This window comes from Bos javanicus, chromosome 18 (assembly GCF_032452875.1).
Source record: "Bos javanicus breed banteng chromosome 18, ARS-OSU_banteng_1.0, whole genome shotgun sequence".
Classification (NCBI taxonomy): Eukaryota; Metazoa; Chordata; class Mammalia; order Artiodactyla; family Bovidae; genus Bos; species Bos javanicus.
In genome coordinates, this window is record NC_083885.1 from 65,860,154 (window position 1) to 65,887,350 (window position 27,197).

General features: G+C 43.2%; 2 protein-coding genes across 5 annotated transcripts in view; both read left to right on the forward strand.

Moving 5' to 3' along the window:
- Window positions 1-6,117, forward strand: part of LOC133229810 (zinc finger protein 256-like) — a 30,923-nt gene extending 24,806 nt beyond the window's left edge. For both annotated transcript variants that reach the window (XM_061386566.1, XM_061386567.1), the window contains exon 3: window positions 71-6,117. In XM_061386566.1, coding sequence (XP_061242550.1) covers window positions 71-1,881 — 1,811 coding nt within the window. In that variant the 3' untranslated portion in view covers window positions 1,882-6,117. The remainder of the gene's footprint in view (window positions 1-70) is intronic.
- Window positions 6,118-6,220: 103 nt separating this feature from the next.
- Window positions 6,221-24,973, forward strand: LOC133229802 (zinc finger protein 850-like). 3 transcript variants are annotated; one of them, XM_061386547.1, is made up of 3 exons: window positions 6,221-9,779; window positions 11,101-11,227; window positions 20,134-24,973. In XM_061386547.1, exons 1-3 carry the CDS (start codon window positions 9,747-9,749, stop codon window positions 22,455-22,457), a joined length of 2,484 nt encoding a protein of 827 aa, XP_061242531.1. In that variant the 5' UTR covers window positions 6,221-9,746; the 3' UTR covers window positions 22,458-24,973. The 3 variants fall into 3 exon arrangements, with proteins under 3 accessions (XP_061242531.1, XP_061242533.1, XP_061242532.1); XM_061386548.1 differs by lacking the exon at window positions 6,221-9,779 and adding an exon at window positions 11,678-13,588 and having other exon boundaries at window positions 11,142-11,227; XM_061386549.1 differs by lacking the exon at window positions 11,101-11,227 and having other exon boundaries at window positions 9,698-9,779.
- The last annotated feature ends 2,224 nt before the right edge of the window (window positions 24,974-27,197 follow it).

Consider the following 27,197-nt stretch of genomic DNA (forward strand, 5'->3'; position numbering starts at 1 on the left):
GCAAATTTGTGATGAGCTTGACCCTTCCCTGTAGTCAATATGTACTTCACCTGCATTTCTTTCTGTTCAGGTTGCTGCTGTGGAACAGAGAAAGCAGAGGCACCTTCTGAACAGATCACTTCTCTAGGAGTGTCACAGGCTAGGACTTCAAAGGCAGCTTTGTCTTCCCAGAAGATCCACCCCTGTGAGACTTGTGGTCCAGTCTTGAAAAAAGTTTTCCACTTGGCTGAGCACCAGGAAACACAACACATCCAGAAACTGTTGAGGTGTGGAGCGTGTGTGAAACAGTTCTGTTTTAGTGCAAACTTTCAGCAGCACCCAGAGCTGCACATGGGAGAGAAAACCCTCAGAAGCAGTGTGGACAAGGCCTCGTTTGTGAAGAGCTGCAGCTTCCATGTGTCACAGAAGCCATTTACCTGCAGGGATTTTGAAAAGGACTTCCTGACCATCATGGTTCACCTGCAGCAACAAGCTGTGAAGAAGCCAAACATAGTCACCCAGTGCGAGTCAACCTCAAATGGCAGGAAAAGTCATCACACATGGGAAGAATGCAAGAAAGCCCTTAGTCCCCCACGTACACTTGTTCAGGACGAGGGTGTCCGCACTGGCAGACCTTGTTTTGTGTGCAGTGAATGTGGGAAAGCATTCAGGTACAAATCCTCATTTGTTGTGCACCAGAGAGTCCACGCTGGAGAATGGATTCATGTGTGTGGTGAATCTGGAAAATCCTTCAGGCAAAGCTCATCCCTGTGTCAACATCAAAGCATTCAGACTGGGGCAATGCAGTACAAGTGCAGCAAATGTGGGAAATTCTTAAGCCACAAATCTGTCCTCATTTCTCCCCACACATGGCACAGTGGAGAAAACAGTTATGTTTGTAGTGAATGTTCGAAATCTTTTACCTCTAGCTCAGCCCTCACTTACCATCAGAGATCTCACACAGGAGAAAGGCCTTATGAGTGTAGTGACTGTGAGAAATCTTTTGTCTCTAGGCCTGCCCTCAGGTATCATCAGAGATCTCACACAGGAGAACGGCCTTATGCATGCAGTCAATGTGGGAAGACTTTTACCACTAGCTCTAACCTCCATTATCATCAAAGAGTTCACACTGGAGAAAGGCCTTATGAATGTAGTGAATGTGGAAAATCTTTTAACAATAGGTGGGTTCTCATTCAACATCAGAGAGTTCACACAGGAGAAAGGCCTTATGAGTGTACTGAGTGTGGGAAATTGTTTAAGTATGGATCCCAATTGAATCAACACCAGAAAGCCCACACTGGTGAAAAGCCTTTTAAGTGCACTGAATGTGGGAAGTCTTTTAACAATAGGTGGACACTCATTCAACACTGGAGAGTCCACACCGGAGAAAGGCCTTTTGAGTGCAGTGAATGTGGGAAGTCCTTTAATCGAAGAAATAACCTCATCTTACACCAGCGAATTCACACAGGAGAAAGGCCTTATGTGTGCAATGAATGTGGGAAATCTTTTACCTTTAGCTCCAGCCTTCGTTATCATCAGAGAGCTCACACTGGAGAAAGACCCTATGAGTGCAGTGAATGTGGGAAATCTTTTATCTCTAGGTCTGACCTCCATTATCATCAAAGAGTTCATTCTGGAGAAAGACCATATGAGTGTAGTGAATGTGGGAAATCCTTTATCCAAAGAAATAACCTCATAATACACCAGAGAATTCACACAGGAGAAAGGCCTTATGAGTGCAGTGAATGTGGTAAATCTTTTACTTGTAGTTCCACTCTCCATTATCATCAGAGAGTTCACACTGGAGAAAGACCTTACGTGTGCAGTGAATGCGGAAAATCTTTTATTACCACATCCAAATTGCGTTGTCATCAGAAAGGTCATATTGGAGAAAGGCCTTAAGAGTGCACTGAATGTGGAATATCTTTTGTAGGAAAAATCTAACCCCTTTTAACATCAGAGTTCACACAAAGGCGTAGATAGGCAGGAAATGTGGTTTCAGCATTCAGTTTATGGGCACTGGAGGAAACTTTCTGAGGAGCCAATCTGTCTTAATTGACTTTCATCCATCTGTGCATAAACAGTGAGAGAAGCCCTGGTTATGTGTGAAGCCTGTGTGACTGTGTTGCACTCTCCAACCTATCCAGAGTTCTTGCCACATTTATGTCACTGCCATCTCTGTTCAGTTAAGTTGCTCAGTCATGTCCGACTCTTTGCGACCCCATGAATTGCAGCACACCAGGCCTCCCTGTCCATTACCAACTCCCGGAGTCCACCCAAACCCATGTCCATTGAGTCGGTGATGCCATCCAGCCATCTCATCCTCTGTCCCCTTCTCCTCCTGCCCCCGATCCTCCCAGCATCAGAGTCTTTTCCAATGAGTCAACTCTTCACACAAGGTGGCCAAAGTGTTGGAGTTTCAGCTTTAGCATTATTCCTTCCAAAGAACACCCAGGACTGATCTCCTTTAGAATGGACTGGTTGGATTTCCTTGCAGCCCAAGGGACTCTGAAGAGTCTTCTCCAACACCACAGTTCAAAAGCATCAATTCTTCGGTGCTCAGCTTTCTTCACAGTCCAACTCTCACATCCATACATGACCACAGGAAAAACCATAGCCTTGACTAGATGGACCTTTGTTGGCAAAGTAATGTCTCTGCTTTTGAATATGCTGTCTAGGTTGGTCATAACTTTCCTTCCAAGGAGTAAGCATCTTGTAATTTCATGGCTGCAGTCACCATCCGCAGTGATTTTGGAGCCCCAAAAAATAAAAGTCTGACACTGTTTCCACTGTTTCCCCATCTATTTGCCATGAAGTGATGGGACCAGATGCCATGATCTTAATTTTCTGAATGTTGAGCTTTAGGCCAACTTTTTTACTCTCTTCTTTCACTTTCATCAAGAGGCTTTTGAGTTCCTCTTCACTTTCTGCCATAAGGGTGGTGTCATCTGCATATCTGAGGTTATTGATATTTCTCCCAGCAATCTTGATTCCAGCGTGTGCTTCTTCCAGCCCAGTGTTTCTCATGATGTCCTCTGCATATAGGTTAAATAAGCAGGGTGACAGTATACAGCCTTGACGTACTCCTTTTCCTATTTGGAACCAGTCTGTTGATCCATGTCCAGTTCTAACTGTTGCTTCCTGACCTACATACAGGTTTCTCAACAGGCAGGTCGGGTGGTCTGGTATTCCCATCTCTCAGAATTTTCCGCAGTTTATTGTGATCCACACAGTCAAAGGCTTTGGCATAGTCAATAAAGCAGAAATAGGTGTTTTTCTGGAATTCTCTTCGTTTTTTCATGATCCAGCAGATGTTGGCAATTTGATCTCTGGTTTCTCTGCCTTTTCTAAAACCAGCTTGAACATCTAGAAGTTCACAGTTCACATATTGCTGAAGCCTGGCTTGGAGAATTTTGAGCATTACTTTACTAGCATGTGAGATGAGTGCAATTGTGTGGTAGTTTGAGCATTCTTTGGCATTGCCTTTCTTTGGGATTAGAATGAAAACTGACCTTTTCCAGTCCTGTGGCCACTGCTGAGTTTTCCAAATTTGCTGGCATATTGAGTGCAGCACTTTCACAGCATCATCTTTCAGGATTTGAAATAGCTCAACTGGAATTCCATCACCACTAGCTTTGTTTGTAGTGATGCTTTCTAAGGCCCACTTGACTTCCCGTTCCAGGATGTCTGGCTCTAGGTGAGTGATCACACCATCGTGATTATCTTGGTCGTGAAGATCTTTTTAGTACAATTCTTCTGTGTATTCTTGCCATTTCTTCTTAATATCTTCTGCTTCTGTTAGGTCCATACAATTTCTGTCCTTTATCGAGCCCATCTTTGCATGAAATGTTCCCTTGGTATCTCTAATTTTCTTGAAGAGATCTCTAGTCTTTCCCATTCTGTTGTTTTCCTCTATTTCTTTGCATTGATCACTGAGGAAGGCTTTCTTATCTCTCCTTGCTATTCTTTGGAACTCTGCATTCAGATGTTTATATCTTTCCTTTTCTCCTTTGCTTTTCGCTTATTTTCTTTTCACAGCTATTTGTAAGGTCTCCCCAGACAGCCATTTTGCTTTTTTGCATTTCTTTTCCATGGGGATGGTCTTGATCCCTGTCTCCTGTACAGTGTCAGGAACCTCCGACCATAGTTCATCAGGCAGTCTTACCTATCAGATCTAGTCCCTTAAATCTATTTCTCACTTCCACTGTGTAATAATAAGGGGTTTTATTTAGGTCATACCTGAATGGTCTAGTGGTTTTCCCTACTTTCTTCAATTTAAGCCATCTCTGTGGTCAAGGCCATCTCACACCTACCACCTCGCAGTCCACATAGGGTGCTCAGGGAAATTGAACTCTGTCCTCCCATGTATTGGCCAAATCAGGAGTTACCTGAGCCCTAGGGGGTCTTTCCGTCCTCTACAGTGTTGGGCATAGACCTAACCCAACACTGATCCATAGAACGTCATTTGAGTTTGCTGGTACTGCTCCAAAAAAGACGACAGTTTTAAGGGACATGTTGGTGTCATGTGATACTTGTGATGAGTATGTCCAGCTTGCAAGTCATGGACTCCAGAGCTCAGCTACACATTGCTTTGAACAGTAACTAAAGGCCTTACCCTTGAAGTCTTCCTTAATCTTGACAGTTCTGTTCCTGTGTAGGGTAGTTTAGAAACTAGTACAGATTTCTAGTCTACAGGCAGGAAGGAGGGGAGAAATTTTTATAGATCTTACATGCTGTACCTGAGGAGGGGCAGCATCTTGGCAGGAAATAACTTTGTGGTTTTGACCAAATTTGCATTACTGCCCAGAGCCTCCTAGGAAAGACTGAAGGACTTTCTCTTCATTTGGAGCCTGTATGCTATATTTTTTATGAGTCTCAGATGACTCTTAAGGAAGGGGAGTGGTTCTGAGAACCACATCATTTTTTTCTCTTACTTGGAGTTAAGATCACAGAGATTCCCACCACTGTTGTCAGAATGTCTTCCCGAGGTCTACAAAGATCCACATTCCTTGATGGCCACAATCCACTGGTTGTCATTGGTTGTAAGAGAACCCTGATAGATACAGAACAGTTGTAAGGGGAACCATAATAAGTATGGAAACTCTGGTATATAGTGTAGAAGACTGCAGCCAATTAGATGAAATGTACCTCTTCTAAAAATGTAGCTAGAGGGAATTCCCTGGTGGTCCAGTGGTTAGGACTTACACGATTTCACTGCCAAGGGCCCTGGTTCAATCCCTGGTTGGGGAACTAAAATCCCTTAAACCTCAAAGCGTCGCCAAAATAAAGCAAAAGTGTAGCCAGCAATGTTTCTGTGACTCTGCAAGATCACAGATCCTGCAAACCTCAGGACTTGTGGGCACGCCTGTCTTACGTAGCTAAGGATGCTGTCAGGGAAATTAGTCAGGCTTTGAGGATCGCTGTAGCCTCTCAGTGATGTTCACCTCAAGGCCCTTACCATGCAGGGAGGAAAAAAGGGAAGAGGTTTCATATTCCGAGGATGTGGCTCTTGGCTAGTGTGGCACTCCTCCTGATGGATAGAAGTGTTCGTAGCTCCCTGTATTTGCTGCTACTCAGACAAGACTGAGCTTCCAGAGGGCATAAGGAGAAAGGTGCTGGAGTCAGTACAGGACTTCTTAGCCTGTTTTCCGTAAAGAGTGGACATGGGCTTTTTGTTGTTTTTTTTTCTTGAGCCAGTTTTTAAAGCTTTATAAGGATACAATTTTCATGTAATTAACAGCTTATAAGTAAAATATACAGTTTTACAAATTTTGACATGTGTACAGACCTCTGAAAACATCATCCTACTCTTGATAATGACCAGATCTGTCATGGTGTATTTACCTCATGTCTTTTTATCATCTCTTCTTGCTTTCCCACCTCTCCAGGTAACTGTTTACTCTCCCTTATAATAGATAACCTTTGCATTTTCTTATGTCATGGGACTAAGCTGTTCTTTTTTTTTTTTTTCCTGGTTTTGTTTGTTTTGTAATTACTTTGAGATATGGGTATCTCTTTTTTTCCCTGAGTAATATTCTTATCTTTGGATATGCCACTGTTGATTTACTTATCCATCTCTTTATGGTTCTTCAGGTTATTTCTAGGCTGTGACTATTGGAAGTAAACCTGTTACAAACATTTGTGTTAGTTTACATGGATGTGTGTTTCTTTGATTTTGTGTCAGTAACTTAAACTGGGATGTCTGAGTTACAGGATAGATCTAAAATGATTGTACTTTTTTTTTTGGCATATTAACTAGCAGTATGCTTCTTCTACATCCCTGCTAATGCTTGATATGATTTATAGCAGCCCTTTTTAAAAACTGAATAGTGCTATCTCGAGGCTTCCCCAGCGGCCTAGTGGTAAAGAATCCACCTGCAATTCAGGAAACACGAGTTTGATCCCTAGGTTGGGAGGATCCCCTGGAGGAGGAAATGGCAACCCATGCCAGTATTCTTGCCTAGAGAATCCCATGGACAATGGAGATTGGTGGGCTGCAGTCCAGTGGTCACAAAGAGTTGGACATGACTGAGTGACTGAGCATGCACATACAGAGTGCTATCTCAGTGTGACTTTAATTGCATTTTTTAATGATTTGTGGTTTTGAGCACTTTGCAAGTCTTTGCCACCTGTATATCTGTTTCTGTGCTGTTTCACTTCTTATTTGCTATTTTTTAATATGCATTATGACAGTTTCCCAATTCATTTACAAATAAGACACTGAAACAGCAAAGACATGTGGAATTTTACTCTTTCTTAAATGAGTAACATTTGCCATATGGAATCATTGTTTTTAACACAGGTAGGATATTTCCTCATTTTTCTTCAAATTTTCTGAGTTATGCACAATGTCATGACCACACCCCACACATATTTAAGGTCAGTCTGCCTTATAAACGTGACCTCCATTACTTAAACCCAGGTATTCAATAATACAACAAATGTAGTCTTACTTTATAGTGTTTCCCAATCACCACTAATTTGGAATGTGGTCAGAGAAGGAGCTGAAACTTTCTTTGTGTGTATATGTGTTTGTATTTGGCTGTGCCATGTGGCCTGTGGGATCTTAGTTTCCTAACCAGGGATGGAACCCGCACCCCCTGCATGGAAGCATAGAGTCTTTTATTTTTTTGAACTTTCTATTTTGTAGTAGAGTATAGCTGATTAAGAATGTTGTGATAGTTTCATGTGAACAGTGAAGGGACTCAGCCATACAGTATACATGTATCCATGCTCCCCCAAACTCCCCTCCCATCCAGGCTGCCATATGACATTGAGCAGAGTTCCTTGTGCTATAGAGTAGGGCCTAACTGTCCTGGAAGTGTGAAGCCACTGGACTGCCAGGGAAGTCCTGTGGAGCCGAAAAATTCTACCCAAGTTCCACCAGGCTTTTGGTGGAAAACTGCACATGTGCAGGAGGAGACTTTACAAGGCAGGCAGGCCACAGCTCAGGGCACCATGACCTGACTGAGGCTCAGAGGCCTCAAAGACAGACTTACTGACCAGAGGGTAGGCGTGTCCCTGAACACACTGGAGCATCCCTGGAAACCCTCACTGGCCTGACCTTTTTAGCGTCAGGGTATCTGAGTGGTCATGCTATTCTGAGTTGCCCCGTCTGACTCACTGGTTACTTTGCAAGGGCTTCTTACACCAAACTCTCCAAAACTCTTTATCTCTCCCTTTCTGTAACTGTTGGCTATTTGCAACTGCTTTTACCTTCTGTGGATCTCACCACGTTTGGCTGCTTTTCCAGACACTTGGACTTCAGGGCCACTACTCACTCCTGGTTGGGGCAGGGTCTCAAGAACTGGGGTGGGAATGTACAGGGCAGGGGCCTGGGGCATGCACTCTTCGCTCTATACCTTAGGAGGGACATGTATCAAGTCTGTGGGGACACCTGTGATCTAAGGTTGTATCTCAGGAGGAGGAATACGGGTACAGTGGTGATGGAGGAGCACAGTAGAGAGTGCCAGATCCAAAATGTCAGTTGGGGAGGCTGGGATGGTACAGGGGCCGCAGGAGACGCCTAGCATGTGTCTGCCCATTGTGGAGAGGCACAAAGGACCCTCTGCGCTGAATCCTTGCTTCTCCCTCTAAAATCACCAAAGGCTAGGCCCTGCCCAGAGTTCCTGGCAGATCTGCCCCTGGAGGCTTCTGAGGGAGGCAGCGCAGTTCGTGGGGATCCACAGGCTCTCCAACTTAGCCAGTAGTACCCCACCATCCGTCACTCATGCATCCAGTGGTGGTTCAGTCGCCCAGTTGTGTCCAACTCCTTGCAACTCTATGGGCTGCGGCTTGCCAGGCTTCCCTGTCCTTCCCTTGTCCTGTCAGAGAAACCCGTGTCCGTAACTTTGGTGCACCCTGGTAAGAGCATGCACCACTTGGGATTCTGCCTCTGAAGTGAAAAGGCAGGATTCAGCCTCTGAGTCAAAAATCTCATTTTTGGCCTCTGGAGCCAACTAGGGACTCACTAAGTGATTGGATTATCTAGGATAAATCATCTTGTATATTGGTGCTTCCCAGGTGGTGGCGCTAGTGGTAAAGAATCCACCTGCCAATGCAGGTGGTTTGAACCCTGAGACAAGAGTTCGATCCCTGGATCAGGAAGATCCCCTGGAGAAGGGCATGGCTACCCAGTCCAGTATTCTTGCCTGGAGAATGCCATGGACAGAGGAGTCTGGCGGGTTACAGTCCACGGGGTCGCAGAGCCGGACACGACTGAAGCGAATGAGCACACACATATGAGCTGGCTGTTTCATGGAGTCTGAAATAGTATCTTTTCGCCAACAAGCAAAGCCTCTCCCTCCTTTGAGGTATAAGAACCACTGTCCAGCGTTCCTCCTTCGAAGAAGGCAATGGCACCCAACTCCAGTACTTTTGCCTGGAAAATCCCATGGATGGAGGAGCCTGGTGGGCTGCAGTCCGTGGGGTCGCGCAGAATCGCACACGACTGAGCGACTTCCCTTTCACTTTTCACTTTCATGCATTGGAGAAGGAAATGGCAACCCACTCCAGTGTTCTTGGCTGGAGAATCCCAGGGACGGGGGAGCCTGGTGGGCTGCCGTCTATGGGGTCGCACAGAGTCGGACACGACTGAAGCGACTTAGCAGCAGCAGCAGTCCAGCGTTCCTCCCTAGTCGTTTTAGCTTACGTGTGTGCTCAGTCGCCTCCGACTCTTCGCGACTCCTTGGACTGTAGTCCGCGCCAGGCCCCTCTGTACATGGGATTTCCCAGGCAAGAATAACTGGAGTGGGTTGCCCTTTCCGTCTCCAGGGGATCTTCCCGACCCAGGGATCGAAGCCTGCACTGGTTGGCCGATTGTTTACCACTGTGCCACCTGGGAGTGGATGCCACGGTCCCTCAGGGGGTTGCAAAACCAATGCTTCAGATGAACAATAACTCCGTTCACTGCGCCTCTAGAGCGAGAAACCCAGAAGAGGGCATGCCGAGAAGCTTCAATTAAGAGGCAAAGACCAATCAGAGCGAGGGATTCCTGCGCCAGCGTCTCGCTTTGGGGAGGGACTTCCGGCGTCGTCGTTGGGGCAGTGATTTTTTCGCGCCCGTTGGGTCCTTTCCGGCTGCAGACCGTTGTGTCGGGATCTAGGTCGCCGCACCAAGAGGGTCCGAGAGGAGAGCCTGTACCCGCTGCACAGAGCCACATCTGAGACTCGGCGACGCCGCCCGGGGTGACCCGCTCTAGGCCCAGGAGAGGCCCTGCTGTGCCCGAGTTCTCAGGCCGCTTCCGGACCCGCTCCGGCCAGAGTCCGATGGCGGCGGCGGCGCTGAGGGACCCGCCTCAGGTAAACGCTCGATCTCCGGGCCTGCACCGCCCTCACCCCACCAGACACTAAAGCTCCGAGCGCGAGGCTCCAGCTCAAGCGCCCGCAGCCGCGGGATCTAGGACGGTGGGGCGGTCGTGGGTGGGGCCCTGTGTCTGACAGTGTGATGGCTCGTGGGAGAGGGTCACAGGCGGACGGACCCCCAGGCGCAGAGGCTTGGAGGTCGGACTGAGGCAGGAGGATGGGGAAACCTGGGTCCGCCTTACATGTGCAGTAAACAAGAGTGTGAGGTGAAATCAGGCCTGGCCTGGCAGAGAGAGGTTGTTCCTTTATTCTGAGGGACTTGGGAACCATGGAGAGTTTTGAATGGACAAGGAACACTGTCAGGGCTTTAAAAGTTTTCAAAAACCTACTCCGAGAAGGAACGTACTGGAATGGGGTGACAGAGAAAGGCACAGGAAGTTGAGTCTTCGTCTAAGGTCTCAGGGTCTGATAAGAGGCAGCACTGAGGACTGAAGCGCAGAGGTTAGTTAGGTTGACGTCACTAGGTTCCAGTGCCAGGTGGGGATACAGGCGAGCTGATACACATTGAGCCCAGCCATGGTTGCCTTCCTTTCCCCCCAGGTCCCGAAGGTTGAAAAGGCACATATGGAACCTACCTAAAGCAGGAGAGGATGTCCCAGCCCCTCTCTGGTTCTGGGTGGCTAATACTGAAACAAAGTTCAGAGGGAAAGTAGGCAGTGCTTCAAAACAGCATTCAGGACTTCTCTGGGTGTGGGAGCCCTCAGAGTTCTGGGATAATACTAGATCATGTTTGATTTTGTTAAGCATGCTCTGGATGTCATATTCCAGGTACATGGGTGAGTCCACAGAGATGCCTGTGATGTGGGGCAGGGTGGTGGGAGAGCTGCGAGAGTGCAACTGTGGGGTCTGAAGATGTGAAGGAGTTTTGGTCAGCTGATGTGCACATCAACAGGAAGTGCGAATTGAGGGCCCACAGGCCCTGGTGCTGGGGACTTAAGGGTAACAATGAGACCATGTTTGGCTGGCTGTGTCCTAGAGGCACAATGTGGGAGTCCTCAGGGGAATTACCTGGTGGGAGGGATGGGGCCCTGTAAGCCAGGCCCAGAGTTTAGGTGGAGTTTATCCCTCCTGGGCACCGCCTTTTGTGGCTGAGGGCTCAACAGTGATTAACGGGACAGTGAAGAGACATCAGGCATCACTGGCACCAGACCCTGAGTGGACGAACTATGGGGGAAGATGACTGGAATAGATGTGTGAGATGGATTGTGGGTTTTCAGAGAGAGAATGTTTATGGTTTCAGCTATCTCATTCATGACAGGGTGGTGTGACCTTTGAGGACGTTGCCCTGTCCTTTAGTTGGAAGGAATGGAAGCTCCTTGATGCGGCTCAGAGACGCCTGTACCATGATGTGATGGTGGAGAACTATGCACTTATATCCTCACTGGGTAAGACTGTCACCCTCCCCAGACTGACCTGGGCTAGGCTCTGGATCTTGCCTCACCCTCCTTTCCTCAAGGGGTGCTCTGTTCAAACACATGCACCTTGGGCACTGTTTGTTTCCTCGGCTTTCTGGTTAGTTGTTTTGATAGGTAGGGCTGGGTTGTTTGCACTGCCCTTGTCTCGCCTTGTAGCCCCAATTATTATTTCCAAATAGAAGGAAATAATATTACTGTTTTCCTTTACAGGGTCATTGTAAGAATTAAATGAGATACTGATATATTATTGAAATATCTATATATATATATGAAATATATATAGTATTGAAACTATTTCAATACTAATAATTGAATAAGCATAGGGATTTCTGTACTCAACCCTCATATGGATATATTTGAAGTCAGCAATCTTGCAGTGAGGCTAATGGATTGCATCTTCCTTCCCTTTTACCTGACCAGGTGGTGTATCCAGATCCATGGCGCTTCTGTGTTCCTGGTTTTGTTCCCTTTTATTATCTTACATTTCCTCATGTCTCTGTATGCCAAGAGTTGAAGGCATTGTCATGGTCATAACCTGGGTCATGGGCTGTTTTTCAAGGATATCCTTTATGGTTCTGTCTGTAGTGTTTAGATTTCTTTTTTGCTTTTCTCTTATTGCGTTATAATTAACAGTACTGTATACATTTTAAGTGTACAGGGAGTTCCCTGATGGTCCTGTTATTAGGATTAGTTCTTTCGTTGCTGTGGCCTGGGTTCAATTCCTGTTTGGGGAACTAAGATCCCACAAACCTTGAGGTGGTGAACTCTGGGGGAGGATGACTGGAATAGATGTGAAGATGTGAACTGAATTGTGGGTTCTCAGAGAATGCTTATGGTTTCATCTATCTCATTCATGACAGATGGTGTCATGAATGAAGACAGCCAAAAAAAAAAAAATGTATACAGTGTTATGATTTTATATATATACACACGTATTATGAAATGAGGGCTATAATAAAGTTAATTAACATATCCGTTTCCTGATCTATTTACCTTTTTCATATGTGTGAGAACACTTAGATCTACTCTCTTCACACATTTGAAGTGTACAATTGAGCATTATTAACTATAGTCTCTGTGCTATATTAGATCCCCAGAGCTTATTCACCTTATAACCAACCACCATTTTCTGTAGACCTGAGCCCCCATTCTTTGTTTCTGTGCTTTCAACTCTCTTTTTCAAGATTCCATATATAAGTGATACCATACAGTATTTGGGCTTCCCTCGTGGCTCAGATGGTAAAGAATCTGTCTGCAATGCAGGAGCCCTGGGTTCGATCCCTGGGTTGGAAAGATCCCCTGGAGAAGGAAATGGCTACCCACTCCAATATTCTTGCCTGGAGAATTCCATGGACAGAGGAGTCTGGTGGGCTGTGGTCCATGGGGTCACAAAGAATCAGACATGACTGAGCGACTTTCATTCATTCAGTCATACAGTATTTGTTTTTCTCTGGCTTATTTTACTTTGTGTTAAGCCCTCCAGGTTCAGCAATGCATGCTTTCCTTTTTTGGCTGAGTGATAACTCCAGTGTGTATAAATACCAGACTATCCATTTATTCGTGTATAGATACAGGCAAGGCACACCTCACAGATATTGCAGGTTTGGTTCCAGACCACCACAATAAAAAGTGAGTATGACCCTAAAGCAAGTGACAAAGTTTTGTTTCCCAGTGAATGTAAGTGTTACATTCACGCTGTGCAGTAGCCTAAGTGTGCAATAGCATTATATATAAAATGACAACAAATATACTTTAGTTAAAGAGAAGTCTTCATTGCTAGAAAAATCTTAACTGTCTTCTGAGCTGTATCTTTTTGCTCATGGAGGGTCTTCCCTTAATTTTGACTGATCGAGGTGCTGATTAATCAGGTTGCTGAAGGCTGGGGTGGCTATGGCAATGTTTTCACATAAGACGATGAAATTTCTCACATGAATGGACTCTTCCTTTCATGAATGATTTCTCTGTAGTATGGAATGCTGTTTGATAGCATTTTGCACACAGTAGAAATTGTTTCAAGGTTGGAATCAATCTTGTCAAACCCTATTGCTGCTTTATCAACTAAGTTTATGTAATATTCTAAATCCTTTATTATCGTTCCAACATTCTTCACAGCACTTTCACCAGTATACTCCATCTCAAGAAGTCATTTTCTTTTCTCATCTGTTAAAGTTTTGTTCTGAGATTGCAGCAATTCAGTTCTCTTCTAGCTCCATTCTAATTCTAGTTCTCTTGTATTTTCCACCACATCTACAGTTACTTCCTTCACTGAAGTCTTGAACCCCTCAAAGTCACCCATGAGAGTGGTCTTCAATCAACTTTTCTCCAGATCCTGTTAGTGTTGATATGTTGATCTTTTCCCATGGTTCATAAATATTCTTAATGGCATCTAGAATGATGAATCCTTTCCAGAAGGTTTTCAATGTACTTGACCTGGATATATGAGAGGAATCAGGCCTTCCCAAGTGCTCAGTGGTAAAGATTCCAAGTGCCAACGTAGGAGACATGGGTTTGATCCCTGGATTGGGAAGATCCCCGGGAAAAGGAAATGGCAACTCACTCTAGTATTCTTGCCTGGGAAATCCCATGGAAAGAGGAGCCTGGTAGGCTACAGTCCACGGGGGTCAAAAAAGAGTCAGATGTGACTTAGAGACTAAACAACAACAACAATTAGAGGAATTCTTATCTATGGTGTCTATAGCCTTATGAAATGTATTTCTTAAGGTTGGCAGTCTAGTCTACTTGATCCATGTCCTCAGAATGGATGTTGTCATACTAGGCATGGAAACAACATTAATGTACATCTCCATCAGAGCTCTTGGGCGACTGGGTACATTTTCAGTGAACAGTAATATTTTGAAAACAATCTTTTTTTCAGAGCAGTAGGTCTCAACAGTAGTCTTAAATTCTTCAGTAAACCATATTATAAATATATGCGCTGTCGTCCGGGCTTTGTTGTCCCGTTTATAGAGTATATGAAGAGTAAATCTAGCATAATGCTTAAGGGCCCAAGATGTTCAGAATGATCAAAGAGCATTGGCTTCAACATCTAGTCACCAGCTGCATTAGCCCCTAACGAGAGAGTTTAGCTTATCCTTTGAAGCCAGGCATTGACTTCTCTCTCACTGTGAAAGTCCTAGATGACATCTTCTTCCAGCATAAGACTGTTTTATCTACATTCAAAATCTGTTGTTTAGTGTCGCAGTGTTTATTCATTAGCTTAGCTAGATCTTTTGGATAACTTTGGTACAGCTTCTACATCAGCATTTGCTGCTTCACCTTGTGCTTCTGTGTTATGCAGACAGTTTCTTTCCTTGAACCTCATGAACTAACCTGAGCTAGCATCAAACTTTTTTTTTTTTTTCCAGCTTCTCACTTCTCTCAGTCATCACAGAATTGGAGAGGGTTAGGGATTGACTCCCTTAGGCTTTGACTTAGGGAACGTTATGCCTGGCTTGATCTTGTGTTGTTGTTCAGTCACTAAGTTGTGTCTGACTCTGCGACCCAGTGGACTGTAGCACACCAGGCTCCTCTGTCCTCCACTGTCTCCGGGAGTTTGCTCAAACTCATGTCCATTGAGTTGGTGATACCACCCAACTATCTCCTCCTCTGTTGCCTCCTCCTCCTCCTGCTTTCAGCCTTTCCCAACATCAGCGTCTTTTCCAATGAGCCAGCTCTTTGAATCAGATAACCAGAGTATTGGAGCTTCAACATGGGTCTCCCCATTGAATATTCAGGGTTGATTTCCTTTAGGAGTGACCATTTTCCTCTCCTTGCAGTCCATCTGACTCTCAAGAGTCTTCTGCAGCATCACAGTTCCAAAGCATCAATTCTTTGGCACGCAGCCTTCTTTATGGTCCAGTTCTCATATCCATACATGACTGCTGCAAAAAATGTAGCTTTGACGATACAGACCTTTGTTGGCCAAGTGATGTCTCTGCTTTTTAATTAATATGCTATCTAGGTTTGTTATAACTTTCCATTCAGGGAATAAGTGTCTTTTAATTTCATGGCTGCAGTCACAATCTGCAGTGATTTTGGAGTCCAAGAAAATAAAATCTGTCACCACTTCCACATTTTCCCCCTTTGATTTGCCATGAAGTGATGGGACCAAATGCCATGATCTTAGTTTTTTGAATGTTGAGTTTTAACCTAACTTTTCACTTTCCGCTTTGACTCTCATCAAGAGGCTCTTTAGTTCTTCTTCACTTTCTGCCATTAGAGTTTGGGCTCACTATTCTGTTCCATTGGTCTATGTGTCTTCTTTTATGCCAGTAACATAATATGTCGATTACTGTAGCTTTGTACTACTCTGAAATCAGGAAGTATGATGCCTCTCGCTTGTCCTTCGTTGTCAAGATTGCTTTTGCTATTTCGAATTTTTTGTGGTTCCCTATGAATTTTAGGATTGTTTGTTTCTGCAGAAATGTCTTTGGAATTTTGATATGGATTGTTTTCTATCTGTAAATTGCTCTTGGTAAAATTAACAATATTAATTCTTGAAATCCTAGAACACTGGATATCTTTTCATGTATTTATGTCTTCTCCACTTTCTTTCATCATTGTCATATAATTTTCAGAATATAAATTTCTCAACTCCTAGGTTAAATTTATTCCTGAATATTTTGTTTTTGATTCTATTTAAAATAAGGTTGTTTTCTTAATTTTCTTTTCAGACAGTTTTTACATTCGTGTATATAAATGTAACTGTAACCAATTTGTATATTGGGTTTTTTTTTTTTTGGCCCTGCAACTTTACTGAATTCATTTGGTAGAGTAGAATTGTGGGGTTTCTAAATATGAGACTGTGCTACCTACAAACAGTTTTGCTTCTTCTATTCTTGCTGTTAAAGTGCTGGACTCAATATGCCAGCAAATTTGGAACGCTCAGCAATGGCCCCAGGACTGGCAAAAGTCAGTTTTTATTCCTGTCCTAAAGAAGGACAATGCCAGAGAATGTTCAAACTACTGTACAACTGTGCTTATTTCACACACTAGCAAGGTAATGGTCAAAATCCTTCAAGCTAGGCTTCAACAGTATGTGAACTGAGAACTTATAGATGTACAAGTTGGATTTACAAAAGCCAGAGGAACCAGAGGTCAACTTGCCAACATTCATTGGATCGTAGAGAAAGTAAGGGAATTCCAGAAAAACATCTACTTCTGATTCATTGACTATGCTAAAGCCTTTGACTATGTGAATCACAACAAAGTCTAGGAAATTCTTAAAGAGATGGGAGTACCAGACCACCTTACCTTTCTCCTGAGAAACCTGTATTCAGGTCAAAAAGCAACAATTAGAACCAGACATGCAACAATAGACTGGTTCAAAATTGGGAAAGGAGTATGATGAGGCTGTATACTGTCACTCTCTTTATTTGACATATATGCAGAGTATCTCATGCAAAATTCCAGACTGGATGAATCACTGGCTGGAATCAGGATTGCCAGCAGAAATATCAGCAACATCAGATATGCGGATAATACCACCCTAAGGGCAGAAAGTGAAGAGGAACCTCTTGATGAAGTTGAAAGAGGACAATGAAAAAGCTGGCTTAAAACTCGAATAGAAAGCTAAGATCATGGCATCTGGTCCTATCACTTCATGGCAAATAGATGGGAAAACAATGTAAACAGTGACAGACTTTGTTTTCTTGGGCTCCAAAATCACTGCAAATGGTGACTGCGGCCATGAAATTTAAAGACCCTTGCTTCCTGGAAGAACAGCTTTATTACAAACCTAGACAGCATATTAGAAAGTAGAAACATCACTTTGCCGACAAAGGTCCGCACAGTCTAAGCTATGGTTTTTCCAGTAGTCATGTATAGATGTGAGAGTTGGACCCTAAAGAAGGCTGAGCACCGAAGAATTGATGCTTTCCAATTGTGGTGCTGGAGAAGACTCTTGAGAGTCAGTTGGACTGCAAGGAAATCAAACTAGTTAGTCCTAAAAGAAATCAACCCTGAATGTTCATTGGAAAGACTGATGCTGAAGCTGAAGCTCTGGTACTTAGGCTACCTGGTGCAAAGAACCAACCCATTGGCAAAGACCCTGATGCTGGGGAGGATTGAGGGCAAGAGGAGAACGGCGCAACAGAAAATGAGCTGGTTGGATGTCATCACCAACTTTTTGGACATGAGTTTGAGCAAATTCGGGGAGATAGTGAAGGATGGGGAAGCCTGGTGTGTTGAAGTCCCAGAGGTGGCCCAGAGTTGGATGGGACTTAACAACTGAACAGTGACATCAATTCTGGTTTGAATGCCTTTTCTTTCTTTTTCTTCCCTACTTACTCTGGCTAGGGCTTCCTGTACTGTGTTGAATAAAAACAGAAGTGATGGGCATCCTCGTCTTGTTGCTGATGTTAGAGGAAAACCTTTTTAGCTTTTGAGTGTTGAATATAATGTTGTTGTTGTTGTTGTTTAGTCATTGATTTGTGTCTCACTCTTTTGTGACCCCATGGACTGTAGCCCACCAGGCTCCTCTGTCCTTGAGATTTCCCAGGCAAGAATACTGGGGTAGGTTGCCATTTCCTTCTTCAGGGACTCTTCCTGATTCAGGCATGAAAACTGTTTCCTGCTTGGCAGGCAGATTCTTTACCACTGGGCCACCTGAGAAGCCCTGAATGTGATGTTAGCTGCAGGCATATCAGATGTGTTGAGGTACATTCCTTCTATATCTAACTTGTTGATAGTTTTTATCTTGAAAAGATATTTAACTTTATCAAATGCTTTTTCAGCATGTATAGATATGATTATGGTTTTTATCTTCCATTCTGATAATGTGTTTGTCACATTTTTTTATGTTGTACATGATGTTTAACCATCTTAGCATCCCCAGGATAAATCCTCCTTGATTGTGATGTATGATCTTTTTAATGTGCTGTTGGATTTGATTTGCAAGTATTTTGTTGAAGAGTTTTGTATCTATGTTTATCAGGGATATTGTCCTATAATTTTCTTCTCTTGTGTTATGCTTAAGTAGTTTTGATATCAGAGTAATGCTGTTCTCATAAAATGAACTTGGAAGTGTTCCTGCTTCAAGTTTTTGGAAGACTTTTGCAGGATTAATATTAAGTCTTTAAATATTAAGTGGATTTCTCAGTGATTCTGTCTAGTCCTGAACTTTGCTTTGTTGGGAGATTTTTTTTATTAGTGATTACGTCTCCTTACCAGTTACAGATCTGTTCAGATTTTCTATTTCTTCATGATTTATTTTTGGTTGGTTTTATGTTTATAGGAATGTTATTCATTTCTTTAGGTTATCTAATTTGTTGGTGAAAAAATGTTCATTGTAGTTTCTTCTGATTGATTGTATTCCTGCAGTATGAGTTGTGATATCTCCTCTTCTATTTCTGACTTTGAGTCTTCGCTCTTCATAATCTAACTAAAGGCCTGTCAATCTAACTAAAGGCCTTATGTCTTCTAAGAAACTGACTCGTGGGAATTCCCTGGTGTCCAGTGGTTAGGACTCTGTACTTTCATTCCAGGAGACCCAGGTTTGATCCTTGGTCAGGGAACTAAGATTCTTCAAGCCGCATGGTGTGGCCCAAAACAAACAAACAAAAAAAAACCCTGTTAGTTTCATTGATGTTTCCTATCATATTCCTAGTCTCCATTTCATTTTTTTGCTCTGATCTTTGTTATTTGCTTATTTCTGATAATTTTAATCGTAGTTCTTTTTCTCGTGTCTTGAGGTATAAGCATACGTTGTTTATTTGAGATCGTTCTTTTATTCTTAATGTAGGCATGTATTGCTCTACACAATCCTCTTACAATTGCTTTTGCTGCATCCCACAAATTTTGGTGTGTTATGTTTTCATTTTCAGTTGTCTATATATTTTTTTTTAACTTCTTTTTAACCCATAGGTCATTCAGGACCGTGTCACTTAAATTCCAATATTTGTTAATTTTCCAGGTTTCTTCTTATTAATGATTTCTAGTTTCATACCATTGTAGTTTTAAAAGATACTTGATACGATTTTTATCTTTGTGAATTTTTTAGTATTTGATTTTTGACCCAACATGTCATGTCTCCTAGAGAATGATACAAGCACTCGAGAAGAATGTGTATTCTGCTATAATTGGATAGCATCTTTTGTACATGTCTATTAGGTCTGTTTGGTCTTAGGTGCAGTTCAAGTCCAATGTTTTCTTACCCAGAGTGGGATATTGAACCCTTAATATTATTGCAGCTATCTATTTCTTCCTTCAGATTTGTTAGTATTGGCTTTATATATTTAGGTGCTCCAATATCACATATGTATTTGTAATTTTTATCCTCTTGATGAATTGATTGCTTTATCGTTACGTAATGACCTCCTCTGTCTCTTGTGACAATTATTTACTTAAAGAGTATCTCATCTGACATAGTATGATTACCCTGCTTGTTTTATTTAATCCCTGCTTTTGAAAAATAGGTATTTTTCTATTTATTTTTGATGTGGTGGATCTGTCTTGCTGCGTGGTCTTTTTCTCTAGTTGTGGTGAGTGGGGGCTGTTCTCATTGCAATGCAAAGGCTTCTCATTGTAGAGTATGAGCTCTAGGTGCATGGGCTTCAGCGGTTGTGGCTCATGGGTTCACCAGTTGCAGCTCCTGGACTCTAGAGCACAGGCTTAGTAGCTGTGGCACACATGGGCTTAGTTCCTCTGCAGCATGTGGGATCTTCCCAGACCAGGGATCAAACCTGTGTCTCCTATTGGCAGGTGGACTCTTTACTAGTGAGCCACAAAGGACGCCCCATATGGGGTCTTAATTGTGGCTCATGGGGTCTTCATTGTTACATGCAAGGTCTTTTTTTGTTTCATTTGCATGTTTGTGCAAAGAGTTGCGCCTTCCAATAAAGTGAATGTGTACCTCATCAGCATTTCTTTCCATTCAGGCTTCTGGAGTGGAGAGGAGAAAGTTGAGACTTCCTTTGAACAGAGTGTTTCTGTGGCAGTGTCACAGGCCACGACTTCCAAGGAACCTTCCTCTTCTCAGAAGACTCACCCCTGTGAAGTGTGTGGTCCAGTCTTGAGAGGCATTTTCCATTTGGCTGAGCAGCAGGGAACACAACACAGCAAGAAATTACTGAAGTGTAGGGCATGTGCAAAAGGATTTTCTTTCAGTACAGACCTTCGGCAGCACCAGGAGCCGCACAAGCAAGAAAAACCACCCATAATCAGCGTGGACAGATCTTCATTTGTGAAGAGCTCCCATTTCCATGTGTCAGGAGAGCCTCTAACCAGCAAGGAAGTTGAGGATGACTTCAGAAGCACCTCAGAACATCTGAAGCAACAGGCCAGTCACACTGGGGAGAAGCCAAATACAGTCACCCACTGCATGGAAAATTTACAAAGCAAAAAAAGTCATTGTCCCAGGGGAGAATGCAAGAAAGCCTTCAGTCCCAAACACACACTTGTTCAGGACCACAGTGCCTGCCCTGAAAGACAACGTTTTGTGTGCAGTAAATGTGGGAAAAAATTCAAGTATAAATCCTCATTTATTGTGCACCAGAAAGCCCACACTGGTGACAGGCTTTATGAGTGTGGTGACTGTGGAAAATCTTTCAGAGGAAGCTCAGCCCTCATTCAACATCGAAGAATTCATACTGGGGCAAGGCAGTACAAGTGCAGCAAATGTGGGAAATCCTTTAGCCAAGAATTCGTCCTCATTTATCCTCAGAGGAGTAACACTGGAGAAAATTGCCATGTGTGCTATCATTGTGCACAGTCTTCTGGCCATAGCTCCATCTTTATTCAACAACGGACAGTTCACACTGGAGAAATCAGTTATGAATGCACTGAGTGTAGGAAGTCCTTTAAACGAAAATCAGATGTAATTGAACACTGGAGGGTTCATACAGGAGAAAGGCCTTATGAGTGCAATGAGTGTGGGAAATCTTTTACTTCTAACTCTGCCCTCCATTATCATCAGAGAGTTCACACTGGAGAAAAGACTCATAAATGTGGGGAATGTGGGAAGTCTTTTACCTCTAGCTCTGGCCTGCGTTATCATCAGAGAATTCACACAGGAGAAAGGCCATATGAGTGTACTGATTGTGGGAAGTCTTTTACCCAAATAAATCACCTCATTATACACCGAAGAATTCACACAGGAGAAAGGCCTTATGAGTGCAGTGAATGTGGGAAATCCTTTAGCCATAAATCTTACCTGTCTCAACACCAGAGAGTTCACACTGGAGAAAGGCCTTTTGAATGTAATGAATGTGGTAAATCTTTTACCTCTGGTTCTGCCCTCTGTTATCATCAGAGAGTTCACACAGGAGAAAAACCTTATGAGTGCACAGACTGTGGGAAATCCTTTACCAATGGACCAATACTCATCCGACACCGTCGAGTTCACACAGGAGAAAGGCCTTATGAATGCAATGAGTGTGGGAAATCCTTTACCCAAAGAAATCATCTCAACATACACCAGAGAGTTCACACAGGAGAGAGGCCTTATGAGTGCAGCGAATGTGGAAAATGTTTTACCTCTGGCTCTGCCCTTCGTTATCATCAGAAAATTCACATTGGAGAAAGGCCTTATGAGTGCAGCGAATGTGAGAAGTCTTTTACCTCTAACTCTGCCCTCCGTTGTCATCAGAGAGTTCACACAGGAGAAAGGCCTTTTGACTGCAGTGAATGTGGGAAATCTTTTAGGGATAGTTCCCAGTTGAATCAACACCAGAGGGTTCACACTGGAGAAAAGCCTTATGAATGTACGGATTGTGGGAGATCCTTTAGCCAGAATTCATACCTCTCTAAACACCGGAGAGTTCACACTGGAGAAAGGCCTTATGAGTGCAGTGAATGTGAGAAGTCTTTTACTTCTGTTTCTGCCCTTGGCTATCATCAGAGAGTTCACACTGGAGAACGGCCTTATAAGTGCAGTGACTGTGGGAAATCTTTTACCAATAGCTCGATACTCGTTCGACATCGGAGAGTTCACACAGGAGAAAGGCCTCATGAATGTAGTGACTGTGGGAAATCCTTTACCCAAAGAATTCACCTCATTATTCACCGGCGAGTTCACACAGGAGAAAGGCCTTATGAATGCAGTGAATGTGGGAAATCTTTCACCTCTCGTTCCACCCTTCATTATCATCAGAGAGTTCACACAGGAGAAAAGCCGTATGACTGCCTCAAATGTGGGAAGTCTTTTAGCCGAAAATCTAACCTCTCTCAGCATCAGAGAATTCACACTGGGAAAAGGCCTTAGATGTATAAGAAATATATAGTTTCATTGTTCAGTGTAATGACACTGGACCAAACTGTGAGACACTAATTGCCTCATAAATCCAAACACCAAGAGTAAAGAGAATCTTCATCATAATTTCACTTATGTGGGAAGTACATGTAACTGTGTTGCACACTAATCTGCTCTTGATAGATTTACATCACTTCCAGTGTCTATTGCCATATGCATTTCACCTCTAACCTGGCAGGTCTCCACAGTATGCATCAGTCACTACCCCAACACGCTCAGGGAAGCGTACTCTGTTCTCTCATTTGTTGGAGGAAATTAGGATTAGCCTAAATAAACCCTTGGGATGTCTTCATTCCCTTTCTGAGCAGCTTTTGCATGGCCCTGATGCAATATTGGCCCAGAGAACATCAAGAGTTCATCTGGCAGCTTGCAGAGAAGGACCTCCATTTTCAGGGACATGTTGTTCTGAAGATACTAGTGATGAATTTTTCTAGCTTCCGAGTCACCAATTAAGAATTGCCAGCCACTGCTGGCAGATCTGCCTGACCATTGCTTTGGTTTCTACAATAACAAATACTTTACTGTTTAAGTCCTCCTTAATCTTGGACATTCCATTTACCATGTCATCTGCTTTATAAACAAAATTGGGCTGTACAAGCATGAAGATGTTTGCAGCCTTCATAGGTGTATCAAATTTTCTGTGCTTCAGAGTAGATAATACAGAGGCAGAAATTGGCTTGCTATTTTTTGCCAAATTTGCATTTCTGCCCATAGCCTCCTGTGAAAGGCTGCAGGACTTTCTTGTCCTCATTTCAGGCCTGGATGCTATGATGAGTTTCAGGAGCCTTAGATCCCACTGAGGAGGGGTCAGCTGTGACAACATAACTGCTTCTGGGAGCAGCATAAATATTTTCCCTTGTTCACAGGGGATGTCATTAGGGCTGAGGGGAATTTCTTCCCCAGGTCCTACCAAGAGTGAGGCAGGCAAAAAAGAATAAATATAGAAAAAAGGAGAATCTCATCCACAAATGTATTTGTGACCCAGGCCACATTCCTATTGACTCAGGTGGAAAGTCATTCATTGCACAATCTATTTGCTGTCTTTGAGGTAAAACTGATCCACAAAGGGCCTGAGAAAGTGGAATGAATATAGAATTGCCAAACCTACTTTCCAGAAAGTTGGACATAGAGGTTTGTTTTTTGTTGTTGTTGTTGTTTTTTAATCGTGAACCATTTCAAACGCTGTTTGATGAGTTCTGACATATGTATGGAAGTAAAACCATCATCATAGTCATGGTAATGACTATGTTACTGTGTATTTATCTCACGACCTTTTATACTCTCTTTCCTTGCCCTTCACAACCCTCCATGTAACCATTGATTTATGTTCCATTATAACAGATAACTTTTGCATTTTCTAGAATTCATATGATGGGAAGTTACTCTTTCTCCTGCTTTTATTTAAGTTGCCTAAATACTTGAAGAGTCATCAATAATGTATGAGCAGCTCATACTTTTTTTCTAAGAAATATTCTTGTTTTTCAATATACCACTATTATCCATTCTTTTGTTTATGAACATTTGAAGTTTTTCTAATTTTTGACTATTGAAAAAGAAAGCTGGTAAAACATTTGTATATAATTCTTTATGTGGGTATATGTTTCATTTGTCTTTACTTCAATAACTCAGAGTGCAAAGTGTGAATCATAAGATAGGTGGGTGTTAAATTATCAAATTTTGATCTGAACTAATTATACCTGTTCTTCCATTTTTGGTCACATTGTATGGCTGTGGGATCGTAATTTCCCAGTCAGGGATTGAACCTGGTCCCTGAGCAGTGAACACCTGGAGTCCTAACCACTGGATTGCCTGGGAATTTTTGTGTTTTTCATTCTTACCAGCAGTGTTTGAAAGGTCCATTTCCTCTTTTATCCTAGAGAATACTTCATTTGGTCAGTCTTTTTTTTTTTCCTCTTAAGGAAGCTGTCACTTTAATATATTGTACATATATATATCTTTCTCCATAAATGGGGTAGAGGATAAACTTCCAGGATATTAGTGATTTTATTAGGAATATGTTTATCTTAATTTTTTTAATTTTTATTTTTCTTCTGATCAGTTATTCTTAATTTTAACCCTTCTGATAAGTTCGTCATACTATCTCACTGTTGTTTTGTTTGCATTTCGCTAAGGATTCATGATCATTTTTCAGATATGTATTTGCTATCTCTGTATCTTTAGTGGAATGTTCATATTTGCCGCCTAGTCTATGAGTTTTGGCTATTTTATTCCTTTCACAAAAGAACAGTGAAACAGCCAAGTCATACTGGAATTTCACTCATTTTGTGACTTTTTAATTTATGGAGTATTTTAATAATGGAATAATGTGTTATAATTTTTTCACTTTTTTTATGCTATGTGCACTGTAACGGACACATATATCATTCACTTTTAATCTGTGTTACTAATGTACTCTCCATCACTTTCTAAAGTCCAAGCATTTAATAAAACCGCAAACCCTTGCTTAATAGTGTTTGACCAGTTTCCTGATTTATCATCATGGGGTTTGGGTTGGAGCAGAACTCTAGAGGAAGGGGAACAAGATGGCATCAGAATGAAGAATCTCAGAGCCCAGCTGGGCTGGAAATAGGGCAGTAATCAGACTCCCCAAGCCCTGGATCAGGCAGCCTGGGTTTGAATCCTGATCACAAAACATCATTATGACTCACAGGCAAATGATTCCCCACCTCTGGGCCTCAGTTACCCCTTGTAAGACAGGTGTAAGGTGTGGCTCTACCCATGAACCGTGGGAGGTTGAGCTGGAGCACCCATCTGCTGCCCCGTGACTGTACCCACAATCTCACTGGACCTCCCCACTAGCCTGGCCAGGTACCCCTCATTTCCCCTAAAGTCCCTGAGCCCCACTGGCGCCGAGTGCATTTGAGAAAGAAATGGGGCTTCTCATAAGCCACTGACACACTCACCTGAAGGAGGCAGAGGCTGCAGAGGGCTGGTATCTCAGTATGGGTTCCCCTCCTGGGAATCTCTAGGCAACTCACTAGAGCTTCCTGAGCCTATTTGCTGACTGACCTGGAGGTAAAGAAGGTGCTTACCTTCGTCCCTGTGAGAATCAATAGAAGTAACAAAACACTGAGTACTTAAGTGAGTGTCACACTGAGTGCCAAGATTCCAGGGTTTGCTTTATAAACATATTCTCTTTAATTCTCACAACTGAGAAAGTAGGAACTATTGTTTTACTCCTGGCAAAATCCAGGGTCGAAACAATGAAGTGGGTTCCCCAAAGTCACACAGTGGAGAAGTACCTGAGTCAAGATGGATTCATACCCCTCAGTCTAGCTCCAAAACTTGAGATGTTTAATCTATTTACCTCGGTACATGAAGCCCTCAGCCTGAGGCAGACACACAGAGATTTCCAAGGAGTCCCAGCTGCCTTTAGCTTTGTTGGAATCATCAACACAGCAAGGTACCCATGTACCATCTGCCCTTGTAGTTCTCACTGTAATACCCTTGTCTGTCACCGCCAGTAGCTTCCCCCACTGGAGGCTTTTCTCTCAGCTGCAACTGCTTATACCCCAAGGCCACATCTTCCATTTGAGCACAGCAGAGAGCTCAACCTTCAAGAATCAGTGATTCTGAGCTGGGTCTCCACCCTCAGCGGTTGACTGACAGCCTCTGACATCATCTAACAACCAGGTAGGAGGTTTAACTTTCTCAGGTGTTTGTAACCTTCAGCTTGGAAGAGCAGAGACAGTCCAGAGGACCTGGTACCAGTAAATGATAATGGGAATCTGTGCTCTTGGTCTCACTGGGTAGCAGCTTGCCTCTGCTCCATTCATGGACCTACTGCCTGTTGGAGCAGGTTGAGAAGACTGACTGGTTGAGAAGACCATTGGCACACACCAACCTTCTTCCCTGCACTCTGCATATGTTCTGAACCCTCATCCTCTCTTTTAACCTCTATGTGTCCACACCAAGAATCTTTTTTTAAAAAAACACACTCCTTAACATGAATCCTCACTGGAGTGCCCAGCAAGCTCTGGCCATGTCTGAGGTCCTTGTTCCAGATTCCACAGAAGAGGAGCTGACTGGCCCAGCCTGCTCGTGTTCCAAGTTTGCAGGGCCGTGGATGATAGGTGTGTCAGAGAATAGGGTGATTCAGACAGTACTTCTTGGAAGCCATTTGCTATCAGTTCACCAAGGGTATCTTCCCAAACCATACAATCCCAGTTGAAATGGGCTCTGCAGTGCTACACCATTGTTGCTTATTTCTAAGGCCTGGACCACAGTCTTGTGCAGCCTGAGGAGATCATTTTTTAGAGTGTGCACAGATACAACATCAAGTGGTGTGGCTGGATGCTGAGAAAGCTGCTGATCCTTTTTCCCTGCTCTTTCCCTTGCTGCTGTCTCAAGAAAGTTTTGCTGCATTATAGTGCTAGATCTCCATTTACCCACTGTTACTAATATCCCCCATTTTTTTTGGAGGGGGCATCCAAACACAGACTTGAAACTAATGTCCCTCTTTAACACAGGGAGCAGCCTTGAGCGTACCCCATGAGGTCCCTGGGACTTCATTATTTCGATTTCATTTTTCATGTTAAACTTCCACTTGTTGCAAATCAAACTGGTTTCCCCAAATAGCAAACAGATACAAATATTCTTTTTAAGATACAGTCTACATAAGAAAAATAAAAGGTAGGTCATTTAAAAGAGAATTACAACAGTGGTCACAGC